General features: G+C 45.0%; 1 protein-coding gene across 6 annotated transcripts in view; it reads right to left on the bottom strand.

Annotated features, from left to right (window-relative positions):
* The window catches only part of RASSF7 (Ras association domain family member 7), a 125,822-nt gene that overhangs the window by 88,423 nt on the left and 16,848 nt on the right, over positions 1–20,551 (bottom strand). For 3 of the 6 annotated variants that reach the window (XM_050952881.1, XM_050952879.1, XM_050952886.1), the window contains exon 3: positions 18,527–18,652. The exons of 1 other annotated variant lie outside the window; for it this stretch is intronic. In XM_050952881.1, the coding sequence (XP_050808838.1) occupies positions 18,527–18,652 (126 nt within the window). Of the gene's footprint in view, positions 1–9,424; positions 9,528–18,526; positions 18,653–20,551 lie in introns of those variants that run through there. 2 more of the 6 variants (XM_050952884.1, XM_050952883.1) reach the window with 2 other exon arrangements.

Raw genomic sequence — 20,551 nt, 5'->3', positions numbered from 1 at the left:
GATCAAGGGAAGTGATTATTCCCCTCTATTCGGCACTGGTGAGGCCACACCTGGAGTATTGCATCCAGCTTTGGACCCCCCCCCCAGAAGGGATGTGAACAAATTGGAGAGAGTCCAGGGGAGGGCAACAAAAATTATTAGGGGGTAGGGGCACATGACTTATGAGGAGAGGCTGAGGGAACTTGGGTTATTTAGTCTGTAGAAGAGAAGAGTGAGGGGGGATTTGATAGCAGCCTTCAATTACGTTCCAAAGAAGATGGAGCTAGGCTGTTCTCAGTGGTGGCAGATGACAGAACAAGGAGCAATGGTCTCAAGTTGCAGTGGGGCAGGTCTAGGTTGGATATTAGGAAAAACTATTTCACTAGGAGGTGGTGAAGCACTGGCATGGGTTACCTAGGGAGGTGGTAGAATCTCCATCCTTAGAGGTTTTTAAGGTCAGGCTTGACAAAGCCCTGGCTGGGATACTTTAGTTGGGGTTGGTCCTGCTTTGAGCAGGGGATTGTACTAGATGACCTCCAGAGGTCTCTTCCAACCCTAATATTCTATGATTCTATGAACCCATAGTGGAGAGTCAGGCCCTGGGTGCCCAGGTACAGAAAGAATCTACATGGAGTGGGAAGAAGGGAAAAGGTGGGATAGATGTGTCCAGGTGTAAACTCTCATTGCTAGGCTGTATGATTAGGATCAGCTACCAATACTGACAGAGGAGAGTTTAATGAAACACAATTGCAGGTTGGGTCATTAAAGTACTTTGTTATAAAGGAAGAATTCAGGCCTGGAGCTCCACTATGGTACCTGGGCTGGGAAACACCAAGTAGATTCCCAGCCCTTAAGTTCCCGCACTGTGCGGGCAAGGGGAGTAGCATGCTCAGGTCTTGAGGGAGAGCCTTGCACTCACTCAGGATAATTGAAGAGTGCCACTGACAGGCTCCGAAAATCATCCTTAAAGGAGATAGCTGTATCTGGCAGGGCAGCCAACTGGCAAAGCAGAGCTAACCCCTTAGGCCTGCAAGTAGTATCTGTAACATTATGAATACCATAGCCAAGTATTCAGGGGTGGGGTGCTAAACATGGAAAGGCTTTTGTGATGGGAATGTGTGGGACTCTGGGGTTGAGGAGAGGAACAGCAAGAATCTGAGTGGCCAATGAAATGTAGATCTGGGACTAACTGTACACATTGCTTCCCTATGATTAATTAGCTTTGCCTATGTTTACACTTTGTCATTGTTCACAGTTTTATTTCACACATTTCTATAGCACAATCTCATTGTTGAAGCCTTGGGGCAACACACCCCTGGCAAGTACTTTATTGCACTTGAAAACTTCTCCGATAATGCTTACTGTTTTCACAGTGCCTTCCTGATCTCAAACAGCTTCTGCAAAGGAAGGGCAGCCTTATCCCCATTTTTACTGAGAGAGAACTGAAGGCACAGATAGGGAGTGCCTTGCTCAAGGGAACAGAGTAAGTCTGCAGCAGAGTTGGGGATAGAACCCAGGCCTCCTGACTCCCAAGCCTGCAATCTAGCTACTAGACCCCACTGCCCTCTCCTACAGGACTCTATTCTACGCTTTAGGCCAAATACAAGTTTACTCCACACACTAGGAGAATGAGGAACCTACTAGTGAAAAGAGACATTCTTTTTGTATTTTGCATGAACAACTCCCATTATCTATTTTAAAACATTACATTTTCCCCCTTATATGATATCAGTAGGCAAGCCCCAGTGAGCCACATTAATACCCCTTCCCCCATTCTTTATACTTTAGAAGTGTGGGTACTCTAGAAGTTGGAGCAGGGATCTGACTGTGAGAACTACTGTGTTCCCTTTCCCTATTATGCCAGAGTGAGCTCAGTTTCCCCATCAGCAAGGGGTGGGTAGGGAGAATTAATTAACATCTGTAATGATGTTTAAGATCCTTGAATGAAAGGGCAAGGTAAGCATCACGGATTTATGATTTAAGGACAGAGGGTTACTATTAAAGGGCAAATGATTAACAACAATCTCTCAGGTAGAGAGGTATGAGTCTGGAGCCATCTGATTGCTAAATCTCTTGTTAGTTTCCCTTCCCTTCTTCGGCCATGTCTACATCTAAAATTTTGCAGCGCTGGTTGTTACAGCTGTATTAGTACAGCTGTATAGGGCCAGCGCTGCAGAGTGGCCACACTTACAGCAACCAGCGCTGCAAGTGGTGTTAGATGTGGCCACACTGCAGCGCTGTTGGGCGGCTTCAAGGGAGGTTCGGGGAATGCGAGAGCAAACCGGGGAAGGAGACCAGCTTCGCCGCGGTTTGCTCTCGCGTTTCCCGGAACCACCCTGCAAACCGCAGGGAAGGAGACCTGCTTGCTCGGGGTTCGGGGAACGCGAGAGCAAACCGTGGAGAAGCTGGTCTCCTTTCCCGGTTTGCTCTCGCGTTCCCGGAACCACCCAGCAAACCGCAGGGAAGGAGACCTGCTTGCTCGGGGTTCGGGGAACGCGAGAGCAAACCGGGGAAGGAGACCAGCTTGATTACCAGAGGCTTCCTCAGGTATGCTGGGATACCTGCTTATTCCACGGAGGTCAAGAAAAGCGCTGGTAAGTGTCTATATTTGATTACCAGCGCTGGATCACCAGCGCTGGATCCTCTACACCCGAGACAAAACGGGAGTACGGCCAGCGCTGCAAACAGGGAGTTGCAGCGCTGGTGGTGCCCTGCAGATGTGTACACCTCCTAAGTTGCAGCGCTGTAACTCCCTCACCAGCGCTGCAACTTTCTGATGTAGACAAGCCCTTCCCCTCAAGTGGAAAGCTTTCCCACGCCAGCTGCTACACCCACTTGCTGGCAAAAGTCCAACTAGAATCTTTCAGCCATGAGAGTTTGATGCCTTGTCCTTTACACAGACAACACAGGTTTGTCAACAGCATCAGCCAGCAAGGGAAGGAGCCGGGCAGGAAAACAATATAAAAGGAGTTTCCATGAGGAGGACGCACATGGCGTTTCCACAACCGAAGGCAGGGATGAAAGAGAGGATTTTGTGGTCAGTGTCAGGCTGCAGACTATCTCCATGAGAGTAAACAGATCTCTGAACACATCAGTGCAGATTCACCCTGCCCAAGCTCTGCATGGAAAGGGGAGCAGCAGATAGTTGCGGCTCCCTGATCCTGAATTGCCAGGTCCTGGTGTAAATTAAAGTTGCAGAGCAGAAGCTCTAACTTATGCCACCAGCTTAAAGCTATTGGTGAGTCATAGTCATCCGTGATCAACCACTACAACAGGTCTTTCTCCTCTGTCACTTCCCACTAATACGTCCCCAGTTTATAGCAAAAATTCTTGTTGTTAGTCCCTCAGTGCATGACTTTGTATTTTGCACTATTCAGTTTCATCCCATTTCTATTACTCCAGTTTACAAGGTTGCCCAGATCTTCTTGTAGGATATTCCTAGCCTCCTCTGTATTGGTAATACCTCCCAACGTTGTGCCATCTGCAAATTTTATTAGCACACTCCCACTTTTTGTGCCAAGATCAGTAATAAAAATATTAAATAAGGTTGGTCCCAAGACCGAACCAGGAACTCCACTAGTAACCGCCCTCCAGCCTGACAATTCACCTTTCAGTATGACCCGTTGTAGTCTCCCTTTTAACCAGTTCCTTAATTCTCATGTTAATCTCCATCTTCTCCAATTTAATTAACAATTTCCCATGTGGAACTGAATCAAATGCCTTACTGAAACCCAGGTAGATTACATCTACTGCACTTCCTTTGTCTAAAAAAATCAGTTATCTTCTCAAAGATTAGGTTGGTCTGACACGATCTACCTTTTCAGACCCATGTTGTTTTTTTATCCAAATTACCATTAACCTCTATGTCCTTAACTACTTTCTCTTTCAAAATTTGTTCCAAAACCTTGCATGCAACTGAGGTCGAACTAACAGGCCTGTAGTTTCCTGGATCACTCCCCAACGCCACCCTTCTTAAAAACCAGGAACCATATTAGCAATTCTCCAATCACAGGGTACAACCCCCAAGTTTACAGATTCATTAAAAAATGCATGCTACCTAGTTTGCAATTTCATGTGCCAATTCCGTTAATATTCTTGGATGCAGATTATTTGACCCCCACTCCTCATTTTAGTCCCATTAAGATGTTTGAGTTTGCCTTCCACCTCGGTAATTTCTATCTCCTCTTTCCTATTATCCACCCTGCCACCACTCCAAGCTCTTCGTCAGCCTCATTAAAAACTGATGCAAAGCATTTGTTTAGGTTTTGGGCCATGCCTAGATTAACTTTAATCTCCACCCCATTTTCAGTGTTTAGTGGTCTGTATCCCATACTGTAAGGTAATATTTGAGCAGTTGTATTGTTAGCCTCTATGTCTGTGTAAATCACCAAGCAGAAGAGGCTTGATCTTCAAGAGAAAGTGTTACACACCCATCCCAAAAAGAAAGATTCACCCATATCAGAGGGACAATTGTGGGAAATTACAACTGGAATTTTCTTACCTATCAATCAGGGCATGGCTACACTTGCAAATGTAGAGCGCTTTGAGTTAAACCAGCCTTCATAGAGTGCAGTAGGGAAAGCGCTGTAGTCTGTCCACACTGACAGCTGCAAGTGCAATGGCGTGGCCAGATTTGCAGGACTTGCAGCAGCATTGGGAGCAGTGCATTATGGGCAGCTATCTCACAGAGCACCTCTGCCCATTCTGGCACTGTGGCTTGTGGGAAGGGGGTAGTGGGGCATCCTGGGTCCTGTCCCAGCACCCTGTGATGTATCAGTTTGCATCCCAGCAATTCCTGTACTTCCGTCCACATTTGCTGCCATGTTTCAACTTTTTTTGTACTGCACGCTCTGTCTTCCCTTTTGGTCTGCAAGAATGGAGCCCGAACTGCTTAGGAATATGCTGACGAGTCCAGCCAGCACGTCATGTTTGGCAGTCAAGTTACTCCTTAAGATCCAAACTGACAGCGAGGACTCCAATGATGATATTGACTCGAGTAATGCATACAACACGAGATTGCTTGCGGTATTCAGGGGTACTGAATGCCCCCTCTAGTAAGGTTAATAAGGGGCACTGACTACCTTAATGGCAATTCTCCTTTATTTGGGCTCCTGCCAGGCAACCCCCAGCAGCCTCTTGCTCCAATGGAATGTTTTAGCACTCACGATCTGTGATATCTCAGCTCCTCAGTGGAACATGCTTCAGGTTAGGTAGGATGGGGGTTTTGGTTAAGGCACTAGGGTAGAACTCCTGAGAAGAACTGGGTACAATTTCCAGCTATGCCACAGACTGCCTGTATGACCTCAGGCAAGTTACTTACGTCAGTCCCCCATCTATGCAATGGGGATAATATTACTGCCTTTCTCTCAACCTTTGTCTGTTTAATCTATTTAGACAAAGTTCTACAGAGCCAGTTTGTCTCCTGGTAGATATGTTTACAGGGCCTAGAATGATCATACTATGGTTGGGGGCCTTCCACACCACTGGAACAGAGAATAACTATTATAGACACACTAGAGAGGAGCAGGGATTTATTTTCTGTTTTGCAATTTCTTTTATTATAAAAACGTCATTACCCTCAGGAGTTTTAAATCAATAGCAAATAGGCAAAAACATTAATGTGCCTCATTTACTTTCCATGTCAGGAATGTACTGCTAGGTTAGGCCACATGACCATGTCTCAGGTAATTGAAACAGTTGGAAATGCAAAGATAATAAAAATTTGTTACCTAGGGAGAATACAGTTTATTATAAATCTACCCTGTAAGGTTTTATTCTTAATTAAGGGTTTTCTAGTGACTACAGAAATCATAACACTCAAATATGGTTTCATTTGTACATGTCACAAGCACTGCAGAGATAGAAATACTGCCTACATGCACATTCAGGCATGTACTTCATTTTTCGTTGTGATGCTTAGGCAAAAAAAAGCAGATATCTCTAAATACATGAGGTACTTAGAGCCCCCATAACCATAGTATCTGAGTGCCTCACAACCGTGAATGTATTCACCCTCAACACCCCTGTGAGATAGCATTTCCCTATTATCCCCTATTATCCCCATTTTACAGATGGGGAACTGAGACAGACAGACTAAGGCTGTGTCTATACTAGAGAGCTTACAGCAGCGTCACTGTAAGATCTCACTTGTAGCCGCTCTGTGCTAACAGATGAAGCTATCTCATCGACATAATTAATCCACCTCAACGAGAGGCGGTAGCGCTGTCCACACTGGCACTTCTGTCAGTGTACCTTATGTCACTCGGGGAGGTGTTTTGTTCAGAGCGTAGAACTGAACCTGTGTAATTGACTAGTGATTCTTGAGACAACTTAGAGGGCCCTGATTTTCCAAGGGCAAGTGCTCAGAATTTAAGATAAGCCCAGAAAACGGAGGTACCCAAAAATCACTAGGCACTTTTCAGAAATTAGGCCATTTGGTTTTTAAGTAGCAAAATAAAGACTTTCAAGGATCAATGGGGAGAACCTTCCACTTTAGGATGGCAGCAGTTGGGAGCAGGTATTTAGAATTGATCAAAAGTTACCCTCAGGCCAACTTACAGCAGTGGATAAAGATCATGTTTTATCTCCCTGTCTTGAGGGTCTTCCATTGCTACCTTCCTACCCCTCCACCCCAAGTACAACCACAATTATCTAAGTAATGTTGCCATACCCAAACCATACATTCCACCAACAGGACTGGAAATTATCCCCATTCCCAGCTGATCAGAAGGAGGAGAGGATTCTGAGGAAGGAGGTATTTCGAGAGCACAGATGGGCAAAAATACAGCCCACAGGCCAGATCCAGCCCATCTAACATTTCTCTGTGGCCCACCATGCTCTTTGGCTGCCCCCTTGCGATCTCCAGGCCACTAAAAGTCCCACAGCGCAGCGGGGTGCTCAGGCAAGCTGGCTGCCTGCTGAAGCCCACCCGCCTGCTGCAGCCCCACACTGCTCCCAGAAGCAGCCGGCTGCTGCTGGCATGTCTCTGCGCACCCCTCGTGGGGGGTGAAGCAGCTCCATGCACTGCCCCACCCCCCCACACCATCCTCATTGCTCCCATTGGCTGGAAACCATCCAATGGGAGCTACAGGGGTGGTGCTTGCAGGCAGCACATGGAGACCTATTGCCCCCTGCCCCTCAAGGGGCATGCAGAGATGTGCCACAGTGCCAGCAGCTGGCCACTTCCGGGAGTGGCATGGGGCCATGGCATGCAAGCAGCCTGCCTGAGCATCCTGCTGCGCTGCTGGCCAGGAGCTGCCTGTGGTAAGCACCTCCCAGCCAGAGCCTGCACTTTGCACCTCCTCCCACAGCCCAACACTCTGCCCCATGTCAGAACCCCCTCCTGCTCCCAAACCCCGCACCTCCCTCCATTAATGCAGTAGAAATGTGCGGCCTGTGACAACTTACCAAAATTCATGAAGTGACCCCCCTGCGAAAATTATTGCCCACCCCTCTTCTAGAGGATAGTTACCCTCACACTTTTAAAGCCCTTAAGGAATACAGCTGTGCCATGGTAGCATGCCAGGCACTAGTGGTGATTCCACACTTACTGGCACAGCGCACTGCCACAGGGCAAGCCCAGAGGGAACTGATTCCTGCACCTCCATCAGTGCAATCTCTTCTTTAGCAATACAAGGCCTGTTCCAAACCCCATGAAAATTTCAGGATTAGGCCCATGGAGGGAAGCAGAGAGATGGCAGTTGTTAGAGAGCTTATTCCTTCACTCCCCCATTTCCCTGGTCCTTCTCGCATGAAGAGAGAGCAACAATACCCGAAGTCCGAAGGTGCAAACAATTCGATGTTTATTGGGGTTGTCATAAACAGATAGTTAAGGGTTAATAGAACAGGAGGACTTCATGTCTCTTTTGACTGTAAAGGGTTAACAAGTTCAGTGAGCCTGGCTGTCACCTGACCAGAGGACCAATCAGGGGACAGGATACTTTCAAATCTTGAGGGAGGGAAGTTTTTGTGCTGTGCTGTTAGTTTTTGGTTGTTCTCTCTGGGTTCTGAGAGTGACCAGACGTGCAACCAGGTTTCTCTCCAATCTCCCTGATACAGGTTCTTATAGATTCAAAATAGTAAGTACTAGGTGATAAGGCGAGTTAGGCTTATGTTTGTTTTCTTTATTTGCAAATGTGTATTTGGCTGGAAGGAGTTCAAATTTGTATTTTGCTGAAAGGATTTTAATTTGTACTTGAATACTTAGGCTGGGAGGGTATTCCCAGTGTCTATAGCTGAAAGACCCTGTAACATATTCCATTTTAAATTTACAAAGATAATTTTTACTGTTTTTTTTTGTCTTTAATTAAAAGCTTTTCTTGTTTAAGAACCTGATTGTTTTTTTATTCTGGTGAGACCTCAGGGGACTGGGTCTGGATCCACCAGGGAATTGGTGGAGGGAAGGGGGAGAGAGAGGTTAATTTTCTCTCTGCGTTAGGATTACTTTCTCTCTCAGGGACAGTCTGGGAGTGGGAGAGAGAAGGAGGGGGCAAGGTGAATTTTCCTCTCTGTTTCAAGAAGTTTGAATCAGTGATCTTCCAGGGTATCCCAGGGAGGGGAAGGGTTTACTTTCCTTGTGTTAAGATCCAGAGGGACTGGGCCTTGGGGGTCCCCGGGCAAGGTTTTAGGGGGACCAGAGTGTACCAGGCACTGGAATTCTTGGTTGGTGGGAGCACTACAAGTACTAAGCTGGTAATTGAGCTTAGAGGAATTCATGCTGGTACCCCATCTTTTGGATGCTAAGGTTCAGCGCGGGGAATTATACCATGACAGGGGTAAACTTTCACCAGGTTTAAATCCAAGTTCCTTTTTCCTTATTTTCGAATCCCAACTTACTTCCTGTTTGCCCCTAATTTATATAGTAATATTCTTAGCTATACCTTAACCAATCACTCTACTAAAATTTACCTAACCAATCCTAACATATTGTAACATGATTAGCTAACCAATTATATCCCACAACCTTAATTAGGTTACACCCAGCAATATTAATTATACTGCAGACAAACAATCACAGAACCAGCCAGAGACCATGCAAATAAACATACAAAACAGTACAGAAGTAAGGATTTCACAACTACATCTATACAGACATAAGGGTTTTCCAGCTGTGTCTATTGATAAGTTAGTTCTTACCAGACAGAAAACTATCAAACTAAATTTCCTTTTACATGTTCTAGGCTCTTTCCTTTCTTTGGAGGTGATAGGAAGATGATCTGATCTAACAGCCCCAAATTGCCTTATTTCAATATGACTAAACAAAGCCTTAGACTGTCACAGTAAGAGAAGGACCTTACACAAATAGACAATGATTTTGATTCTTTCTTTTATACATCTGTAACCTGCTAAATGATAAGAATACACCTAAATTCTTAAAGTATAGGCCTTTGCAGACAGGCTTGAATATCTATATCCTAACAGCAGTAAATGAACTCATTTCACATACCTCTCTTCTTTGCTCCCACTGTATATGGAGTATTGGTCATCAGTACCATGGGCTACTGCTTCCGAGGAAGTACATTCCTAGCTGTCTATGGACCTGCAAATAGCTGAACAAGAGATAAAACTTCAAGGAAAGTTGCTTGAAATCACATCAAAGCTAAAACAGAGGGGCCTAGCTGGGAATCCATTTTAAACAGTTTCTTAATCCAAAAGCCGATACATCAGTCGCTGATTTAAACATCTGCCTGACAGGCAGGGCGGGCAGGGCCAATGATCTTCCAGCCTGTTGCACATAGATCATGGGAGAAAGCATGTGGTAAATACACTAACTCATGAGGCTCCCCAGGGAAGAGCAGGCTCTTGTGCCTGTTCTGAACTGGTACTGCTCACTCTGATGAGTTAGAGGCAGGGAGAACCACCAGATGGTATAATTATTCCCCTTCTCCTGCCCCAATCAACTCACAATTTTGGGTGTTTTTCTTAAAGCCCTAGCTCCAGGTGGCTTGTTATTACATGGGAATCTCACCTTTCACTAAAAACAAAATTTGCTTTTAGCCTGCATAGTAATGGAGAAAGGTCTTGTTGTCAAGACCTGAGTGTATTCCAAAGGCTCAAAATAAAATGCAACTAGAGGGCAAATTAAAAAAAAAAAATTAAATGCACATCATGATTCTGAGAGGCTGGATGGTTTGAGCAGTAGCCTGCTAAACCCAGAGTTGTGAGTTCAATCCTTGAGGGGGCCATTTAGGGATCTGGGGCAAAAATCTGCCTGGGGATTGGTCCCGCTTTGAGCAGGGGGTTGGACTAGATGACCTCCTGAGGTCCCTTCCAACCCTGATATTCTATGATTTCTAAAGGCTTGGGAATTGGTGATTCTGCTTCTTTTTATTTTACATTATTTTGAGAGTAAATGTCTTTTGAATATCTACATAGCTGACAACCGGGTTTGTGACTTGTCCACATGACCTTCAGGAGACAGGCCTGGGAACTTAAATGCATAACTCTGCTAAAAGCTAAAAATCACATTCTCACCTACTAACCCTCTTAAAGTGCTCACTTCATTTAAGTAGTTTTTTACAACATGTGTTAATCCCTTATGTTTAACAATCTGTCCCACTTTGTATTTAGCTTGGACACCCAGGGCTTGTCTACACTTACAGTTTCAATAGCACTTCAGTGAAAATGCTCGCTATCTATGTTGACCAAAGAATGTCTCCCATGATGTAGCTACTCCACCCATGTCCCTAGAGGCAATAACTAGGTCGACAGGAGAATCCTCCCATTGACCTAATGTTGTCTATGCCAGGTGTTAGGTTGGTTTAACTGGGTTGTTTGGGAGAGTGGGGGTGGATTTTTCACACCCCTGAATGACAGAGTTATACTGACTTAATTTCCTAGTGTAGAGCAGCCTACGAGGTGTAAATTTCCCAGACCTGAAGAAAAGCTGCTTCCACCAACAGAAGTTGATCCAAAATTAAAGATATTACCTCACCCACCTTGTCTCTCATATGCAAGCTGCACATGTCTCTCTGTCAGTACTCTGAGAATGGGTGCCCCTTGGCTGGGCAGTAACAAATGACACTGGGTCAGAATTGAGGTGCATTATTAGTGCCATGGGCTCAGGATGAGAGTAGCAGGAAGTGATATAGGTCCAGATGGAGGTGCACTGACAGACCTGTTGGGGGTCCCAGCACAAGAATAGCAAGGCATGCTGCAGATCTGGATTGAGGTGCACTGGAAAAAGGACCCCACACTGTACCTGCCTGCATCTACATGGTTCACCTCCTGTAAGCCTGCCTTCTAGGCCCTGTAATATTCAGGACAAGTAGCAACTTTTAGTCTGGGTCTCCCGTATGTCTATATGGCAATCTCCCCTGAGAGTGTTTGTCCCTGGGGCCACCAGATCAGGTCTGTTTTGATGCCAGCTCAGGGGGACGTAACAGGAAGAATCTCTGCATCTTGACAGCTTTATCACAGCAGGGAACTATTCATGCCAGACTGAGCCACTTGCAACGCTGCTTGGGACCAGGGAAAGCTTCTGGATTTGCCCTATGTGTCAAGAGGCATAAAATTTAGGATACCGAGAGGACAGCTGAGTCTAAATTTATTTCAGGCCAGATCCAAGTGCAAGCACCTACTGGAGTCCTCTGAAAAGCTATTCCCTATTAAATATGTTGCTCCAGTTCACTTGGCTGACAAGCTTTTCTCCAGCTCCTCTGCCAGTTTGTTACAATGTCATTCACTACACAGCCAGGAGGATACAGTGCACTGAAGGAATAATTGAGACAATCTCTTAATTAACATCCCTGGTTAAAGCAGCCTCTTTGCTCCTTTAGTCATAGTCTGTGAGATACACAGCTAAGTTTGTTTTACTAGATATGCTACTTACTATATGTCTAGTGCTTTTCATCATCAAAGCACTCTGAAATATTTAATTAACTTATTTCTACCCTCCTGTCTTGTGGGGATACTAATTCCCACATTACACCTGGGGGGAAAAATGAGGCATAGAAAAGTTAAGCGACTTGCCTGATGCCAGAGAGGGAGTCGTAATGATGCCAGGAATTAAAAAACCAAAAAAACCCACTCACTGGTTCCTGGCTTCCAGTCTTGTGCTCAGACTAGTAGGCCATCCCTCTTTATGGCAAGGTGTAGAATAATAAATACCTAGCTCTCAGATAGTGCTTTTCCTCTGTAGATCTCAGAGTGCTTTACAAAGGTACAGAAGGGTGAAGTGACTTGCCCGAAGTCACTCCACAGCAGAGCTGGGAATAGAACCCAGGTCAGAGTCCCAGTCTGGGAGTCTATCCATTAGGCCACACTGCTGCTAGAATAATCATCTTTATCTTGTGCACGTGAGGAAGTCAGTTATGTACTCCAGTAAGTTAGCTGCATATAACACAGGGAACAAAAAGAGCAGGTGGTAAGTAGCAGAGATGGGCGAATAGTATTTATGAACATGTGTTTGATTAAGAGCTTCAAATTCACTCCCGTAGTATTTGTGGCCCATCAAACATATGCACAAGCTAAATTCTGTTTACAAGAAAGTTCACAAAAAGAGAAAGTGTTGCAAATACCCTGTGCATGGAACCTTAAACTCCTCTCAGCACCACTGCTTTTTTACACTGGGGTAATTCCACAGGATTCAAGGGTGCTGTTCTTGATTTACACTGGTGTAAGTGAGCAGATTCAGGCCCTGTGTGTTTACAGGTTTATCTAAAATCAATCATCATCATCATCATCATCATGTTCCTATGATGCCTCTGGCATTTAGGGCAGTGATGAAGCTCCTCCACTCCTGTCTGTTTCTGGGGGGCCTTTCGATGGTTCCCCAGCTCTGCCCCAGGTTTTTTAGCTCTGCTTCTACAGTTCTTTGTCATGTTGTTTTCGGGTGGCCTTGTTTTTGCTTGCCTTCAGGTGTCCATCTTATTGCTACTCTGGCAATGGAATCAGTTTCCATCCGAAGCACATGACCGATCCATCTCCAATGCCTCCTGGCAATGATAGTGCTCAGATTCTCTTGGATGCACTGTGTCAATAGATCTTGGTTTGAGAGTGTTCTGGACCAAAAGATACGGAGGATTTTTCTGAGGCAGGTTGTTTGGAATGAAGACAGTTTGGACACGTCATACTTTCTCATTCCCCAGCCTTCTGCACTCTAAAGTAGTGTTGAAAGTACACAGCTCTGATCAATCTTGAAGTTTGGTTTTGGTGTTGTATTTTGATGATTTCCAGACTGTATTTAAGCTCCTGAAGGTGTTCCTGGCTTTATTGATTTTATTCCGGATTTCCTGGCTTGTTCCACCGTCCTGGCTGATAGTGCGGCCCTCTTCTTCATCAACATCTGCAAGTGCTTGCAACTTGTTCTTTAACTGCAGAACAGAGGCTTTCTGTATTTCAAGGGACTTTAGCCTGTCAACATCATAACATCTATGTCCCTTGTTTGGTGGAACCACACTTCTCAGTTTCAGCTTGATGGAGGCTATCACAAGGTGATGGTCGCTGCCAACAGCTGCACCTCTTTCCCTTCAGCTGGACAGAATTTTAGAAGGAAAAACCCCTTAGAAGTACTGTATGCAGTGTTCTTGTAGCTGAATTGGTCCCAGAATATTAGAGGGAAAAGATGTGTGAGGTCACATATCAAACTCATCCATTTCATCCTCACCTATAACAATAGCTTTTTGTTCAACCTTGGGAACAGCCACGGGTACTAGGATGGCTCCCCAATATGCCAACAGGTCTTTGAGGGGGCACTGCAAGGCTTCAGTGCCCTTGCGGATCCCACCCTTAGTCACATAAACAGGACCGGGCTCTTTCCTTCAGGAAAAAATACATACAACCCATAAGCATCAAAACACCTAGGAAGACAATCTCCTAGTGTAGAGATTTATTTTATGTGTAATTTTGTCCATGTGCCGGAAGAAGCCTTGTTAAAAAGGAGAGAGAAACACTCCTTTTCTTTGCCTCTTAATCAGGCAAATTGGAAAGGGCCCTGGCAGACAACTGCAAATAATGAGTCAATTTACCAGAGCAATCACAGGGTGTCAGATCCACCTGATTAGCTGCTGTACTGACAAGACTGGTGGTGACAGTTGTAACAGCCCCTTGGCTATCTTCAGTTAACACTTTCCTTTCTTCACACCATCTCAAATGGCCCCAATCTTAACCAGCCAGTTGCTCCTGTCTATAAAGGGTGCTTCAAGATTTGCCCATGTTGTAGGTTCCCCACTGCCTGCCACCCCCACCTCAGCTTCTCTGATAATGCCCACCTCTGTAAAGCACTTTGAGATTTTGCTGATGAAAAGCACCACATAAGAACTAGCCGTAGGGAGGGGATGGTCCCAGTCTCAGAAAGTGGAATAGGGTGCCGCAGGCAATTCTGTTTTGAACATGGGGCTTGCTTCCTCCTGGCACCTACTCAGACTGAAAACATCCAATGGTAAGGGAGAATGACTGCCTTGCTAGCCGCAGTTGCTGCAATGAATATAAGCACCCGGGGGGAGGAGGAGAGAGACAGCCCTAAAACCACGGGTGAAAATTCTGGGCTCTCCTGTACACTCAGGCTAGGTACCATCTTGAGTGTCCATTCTTGTATTAGCCTATTTAGATTGGGGAACCCCAAGTTTTGGTATCTACCTGTGCTTGAAAGCTCCATGCACCTAAGGCGAGCAGGAATCTTTCCTGAGGAATGTCAGGAACATCTGCATTTTATTTAAAAAAAAAAAAGTCTCTAGCCTTTCTGGTTGCCAAGCTCACCTTCCAAATGGCTATTGCTACAACAAAGCAGCAATATTAAACAAGGCAACAAATCATTCCTCATATATGGTTACCTTTAGAATTATAGTCCAAATGACTACACACCTCTTTAGGTAATGTGCATTAACCCGGACTTCTCCAGTCCACTAGCTCCTCATTAGCACTCAATCATCTTGTGACAAATCATTCCACCTTAATCACCAATGCTACAAACTGACAACTGCCAGCTCCTCCAATCAATAGCATACATCAGCATTAAACCTTAGTAATTTCACTCCAATATTAGCCCCAGTCTTCTTACAGTAATTATTTGCTAGAGATATTTACATCAGGTGCAAACAGCACAGGGAACATTATAATCCCACCCTAATTAAATCAAACTTTCTTCATGAGAGACAGTGGGTGTTTATTCCATTAAAAAAAACAGAAAAGACAAATTATTTAGTGATTCTCTGGGATGGCCTTTCTTCCCCAGTTAAAAAAGAACAGAACAGCCAAATACAAAGCTGAAATTCCTGCTTACTGCCTGGAATGGATTAGTAGCTCGTTCTTAAATTTTACAACACTGTCCATAGCTTGAAATCTAGCAGATTTTACCTGTTTGACCTACCAGGAATACAAAGTAGATCATAATTGGATAAAGTGGTCAGGGTCTGTCTTGGTCTGGACGTGAACAGTATTGCCAACCTCAAACATTAAACACGCTAAATCAGGCCAACAATCATGGAATTAAAAAAACACATGTTGGGCTCAGTTCGTTAATCATCTGGTTTCTGAGCCTTCAGGGTCCACTTGAGTTACATTCTGAAGCTCCTCTCTCGAACCAGGAGGGCTATTAAGTTAATATCCGCTTTTATTAAAAAAAACAAACAAAAAAGTCACACTAATCACAAAACCCCAGCTCCTGGGTTCCTAAAAAATATATCAAATATCATGAGACTTGTAATAAAAATTGTGAGCATTGGCAACACTGTGTAAAGCACTTTTCTGCTGCTAAAAAAAGAAGCTATTTAAAACAGGTGATAAATTAGCCATTTAGAAGCAATGATAAGGGATAAGAAGGCTCAAGGAATTGGTCCTGGGCTTCTATTTCTTGATCATTCGTTCAAATCCAGGCCAATGGTAACCAAAAGTTATTTTCCTAGGATGGCTGCTCAATGAGCTATTGTGAAGTAAATCTGAGGACTCAATTCACTTGACAGATGTCCCCTCACAAAAAACCACCACAAATGGCCTACTTCTCAACAGTATCCTCACATAGTCTCTTCAATGCTTGGCCTATCCCACCGTTGGTGTGGCAAGTTTTCTTATAGCTCTTTCCCAGACCCCCCAAACCTTCCATGTCATCAGGACTCTTTGACTTCCTGGATCCCAATAGGAACAACCAGATATGTGGGCTGCAACATGGGCTGCTGGAACCCCATGTATTCTGTGACAGCAGAATTTGTAGTGGAATCCAATCTTTGCTCCAGAACCTCAGCTCTCTTCCTTCCTTTCCTAGATCTTATGCTTGCAAAAAACACCTTGAAAATGTGAACCAAGTATAAATGAATGCTATGTTGTCTGCCTGGATCTGAAGACAATCTGAACAAAATAGCACTAAATGGGGCTGAACTGGCCAATCAATCCCAGTGGATTGTTATTCTGAACCTAAAACTAATTTGTCAACATTGTTAACTATTTCACTGCTGATTATTTTACATCCGCCGAATGTGATCCTCCTACAATTCCAAACTGCCTACCTACACTTCCTAATGCCACAAATGCTCCCTGCTCAACTGCCACAACTTGACACTTCCTCCTGACAATTTATTTGTAGAAATTGTGTTACCCATGCTTACTTTCTGGTATATCAAAAGCTGAAGCCCATATAAAACTGAATATACTATTAGAATAAATACAGGGCAACTGTACTGATATTCAATTTCATTCATTATTTATTATTTGCATTGCAGTACTGCCTAGCAGCCCCAATCATACACCATGGTGCTAATCACTCTACAAACACTGAACAGAAAGACAGTCCCCAGTCTGAAGAATTTGCAGTGTAAGTACAAGGCAAGAGACAACAGGTGGATACAGACAGATGGAGTGAAAACAGGGAAACAATGAGACAGTATCAGTCAGAATGATAGGCAGTAGTCTCAGTACACCAGCTGCCTAACCTTTAAAACCATTAAAGAGCTATATTTTATATGTAAATTAAACTACTGCGTATTTCCAGTCTGGTGCATGAGTGTGTCACAAAATGAAGGAATCCTTCATTAGAACTACATGAGAACTTGCTTATAGAGTACAAGTTTGCCTCCAAGCGTAGAGCTGCTTTGGGTGGATAGTATCAGTTACCATGGAACAGTGATCTTCTGTGATCCTTAACTGACCAAGGAAGGAAGCATAGTCTTGTGGTTAAAGCACTGAATTAGCAATCAGGAGGCCATGGACTCCCTGTGTGACGTTGGGGAAATCTTGTGCCTTGGTTCCACATTTGTAAAATGTGGAATAATAATACTCCCTCTGTTTTGTCTATTTAGAAGTTCTTTGAGGGCAAAGACAGTCTCTGACTAAGTGTATGTACAGCACCTAGCACCATGGGAGCTGAGTCTCAAAGTGCTACTGCAGTATAAGTAATAAGCTGCAAACAGAAAGATCTTTGCATTGTGACAGTGTCATCACATACCGAAGCAATGTGTCATGATACTGCATTATGATGTCACATAATATATTCAGGACTCCATCCATATTCTTTCACAAGCCAGGCCTGCAGAACAGCCCTTCAGCACAAATTGGAGCTCTTCTGGGATGGAAGGCAACCTTAAGAGAGGATTTATAACCCCAAGAGCTTTGCATGATGACACTGTTGATTTGCTTGCTTATATTTTCACAAATGCTGCTCTATGAATTTTTCCTTTGCACAATACCTTGCAATTCTCACTGAAGGCTGATTGGACTCACCCTCTGTTTCTGCACTCTGCATCCCAGATTTCTCAGACAGCCCCTTCTTTACAATGCACTCCTCACAATCACAGCAGCTTCCCTAGATTTAACTGAGCCCTTCCTTTCTCAGCCCTCCTCCAGGCTGCCAAGGAACAGAATATTAGACAGGCACAGGTTTTTCTCTGTTTGTGCTAAAGTGATCATTTTCAAGAGAAGCTCTCTCAGCAAGACAGGTTTCTTTTGTTTAAGCCCAAATCCACCTTCTCTGAAGCATAATGTATCCAGCAGAACTGCAAGTCCTGGAGGTCCTGATGGATTTTGATCAATCAAGCAAACCAAAAACAATCTGACATCATTTGCTAGTCCTAATTTTCATCTTTCCGAAAACAAACCCAGAAAACAAACCCTGAAACCCCTAAAATAGCTATGTATTTTTAAGCCTTTTTCAGTGGCCGCTTCTTGAGCTATCCCTGTTCCACAGTCAAACCTGCAGTAAACGTCGTCTCTAGTAAGCGTACACACCAGATCCTCTGCTGGTGTGGCTGCACTGAAGTCAGTGAGGCTGTGGTGACTTAGACCAATTTACGCCTGCTGAGGATCTGGCCCTGAGTCCTCTCTTACTCAACCATTTTAAAGTTTTGACTACAATTCTGCCTGACTTCTTGTTGCACATCAGTCTGAGGCGATGGACTTCTTTTTTAATGGCCTCTTGCAACAGGTTCATGTACAGATTTGGGATGACCTGAGAGCACTCTCCTGGTAATAGGAAACAGATGGGTGATGTGACAAGCAAGTTAACACAAATAGGGACCCCCCACAATGCGCACATCACACCAAAATAGACACAAAGCTAACTGCAACTCAAACATTTGAGCAGAAAGGAAGAGGACAACTGGGAATTAACACAAGCAGGTACCTGGAGAAGGGCTGGTGACCCACTTGATGCTTCTTGGTGCGTGCCGCTTGCCTTTCTTCAGCGCCTGCGGCACCTCTCTGGGGGCCAGGAAAGCATGGCTGGCCTGCTTCTCGTTGCCACGGCCACCTAGGCTTTCAAAAAAGGAGCTGGTGACCAATCAGACCTCGGGTTGGAGCACACTCAGCCGTGAGTCATGTGATGCCAGCATTTGTGTGAGTGAAAAGGATGACAGTGTCCAGAGGACCAGGGGGAACTGCCTTTGAATGGGCAATTCCATCTCCCTCCCCGTCACCCCCTCATTACTGGAAAAGCCCATTCTATTGAGTTACAGCCCTGAGGGAGGGAGAAAAGAAAGGAGAAAGCCCCCTGCGAGAGAGAATAGAAGGGGCTGAGCCAGTGCACTGAAGTCTGCCCCATGCCTATCAACATTGGATTCAAAAGCTTGAGCCTTTCTACTCATCCTCCTTCACATCCCCATTTCATTCCACCCCAAGCTTCAACAGCTGCTTCCCTGGAGAGTGAAATGACTCAGCCAGCCTGACTGCGAATGAAAAGAGCTTTCTCTGACCAGGCTCTGGTGGCAAGTTCTTTTGGGAACTGATGTGATCCAGACTGTTCTAGCCATTCCAAGGACCATCCCTCTGCCTGCACTGCTGCTGCACATCTACCTGCAGCTCCTCTGGGTCCTGTATCTACCCCACAGCTACAAATGCAGACACGTGCACTCAGCAGTACTGCTTTCTGGGTCTGGTGCAGAGCTGTGCCTCTCCCACTTGGGACACAGGAGCAGCAGCAGCGTGTGCGCGTTCTGATGTGATACTTGTAGCCACACCGTTGTCCTTCTGTTTGGCTCATACACCCCATAATATGCTTTCTGAACAACTCAGAGCAGTAATACCAAATCCCTCCTAAGGCAGGTGATGTTGAGAGCACAATTCAGCTACATACCCCTTAGTGCCATTCTGTTCCCCTTCAAATGCATGGGGTGTTCACCATAGGGCACACTGGAAATTAAAGAAAACACTCTCCCCCTCTGCTGGTGGGCTAGTGCGGTGGGGCTTAGCTCTCTGTTATTCTATAGGGGAAGTTTGAACCTTCCATAGCTGGTGACTGTAATAGGCTGGCAGCGTTTACCTGAAATACTCCACTCAGTTAGCTGGTATTGATCCCAGGGTTAAATAGGTTCTGCTGGCTCACTAATGCATGGGACTTATTTACCCCACCCCCAAATAGAAGGGAGGTGAAGGTGGCTCTCTCTCAGGAAGAGAGGATCTAGGGTGTGGGCTCAGCAGTCTGGAGGAAGGATCCACAGAAACAGCCAAGCCTGGGGAGAAGATTTGAGATGACTTATGTTATTTTATTGTTTTCTTCATTAATAAATCCAAACCTTGGGGAAGGGATGAGGTTAGCCTCTATGTACAATGCAGAATGGTCTATGTGCCTGATTCTCTACTCCATTACCTTAGCTACTGTATCCTAGTGTAATTCCACTGATTTACTAGGGTATACCAGAGAAGTGAGGCATACCAGCATATCCCTCAGCTCAGTATGTTACTGAGAATGATATGCTGCTCACTGCCTCCTCATTGTTAGTTACAGAATGCAGGAAAACAAAGAGCTCTGTGTCTGCTATTAGAACAATTAACAAAACGATGAGGGTGAATCATCCTGTCCAGCAAGAGAAATGGACAAGTGAGTTTTACTGGCTGTTCAGAAACAGGCCTTTTCCTGCTGGTCCTGTTTTACTACCTGTACAGAACCCAATGTCCATACCCCCTCCCTGGCCTCCGGGCTCAGCATGTGGCCCTGTAAGATATATAGGGTCAAACTAGCTCCTCCTGTGGTGGTTTCATACCAATTTACCCAGCATACAGGAATCCACACCACCCCCTTCCATTTCCCATAGTGTAGGGAAATAGCAGGGGAAAGGGAGCATGGCCAGAGTGGCAATTCCTAGCTTTCAGAAGTGCCCTTTGGGACCACAGGCAGTCAGCTGTAACATAGCACATCACTGAGACCACTCTA

Source organism: Gopherus flavomarginatus, chromosome 5 (assembly GCF_025201925.1).
Source record: "Gopherus flavomarginatus isolate rGopFla2 chromosome 5, rGopFla2.mat.asm, whole genome shotgun sequence".
Classification (NCBI taxonomy): Eukaryota; Metazoa; Chordata; order Testudines; family Testudinidae; genus Gopherus; species Gopherus flavomarginatus.
The sequence above is the reverse complement of the archived record's forward strand: the minus strand, read 5'-3'. Positions and strand labels throughout refer to the sequence as shown.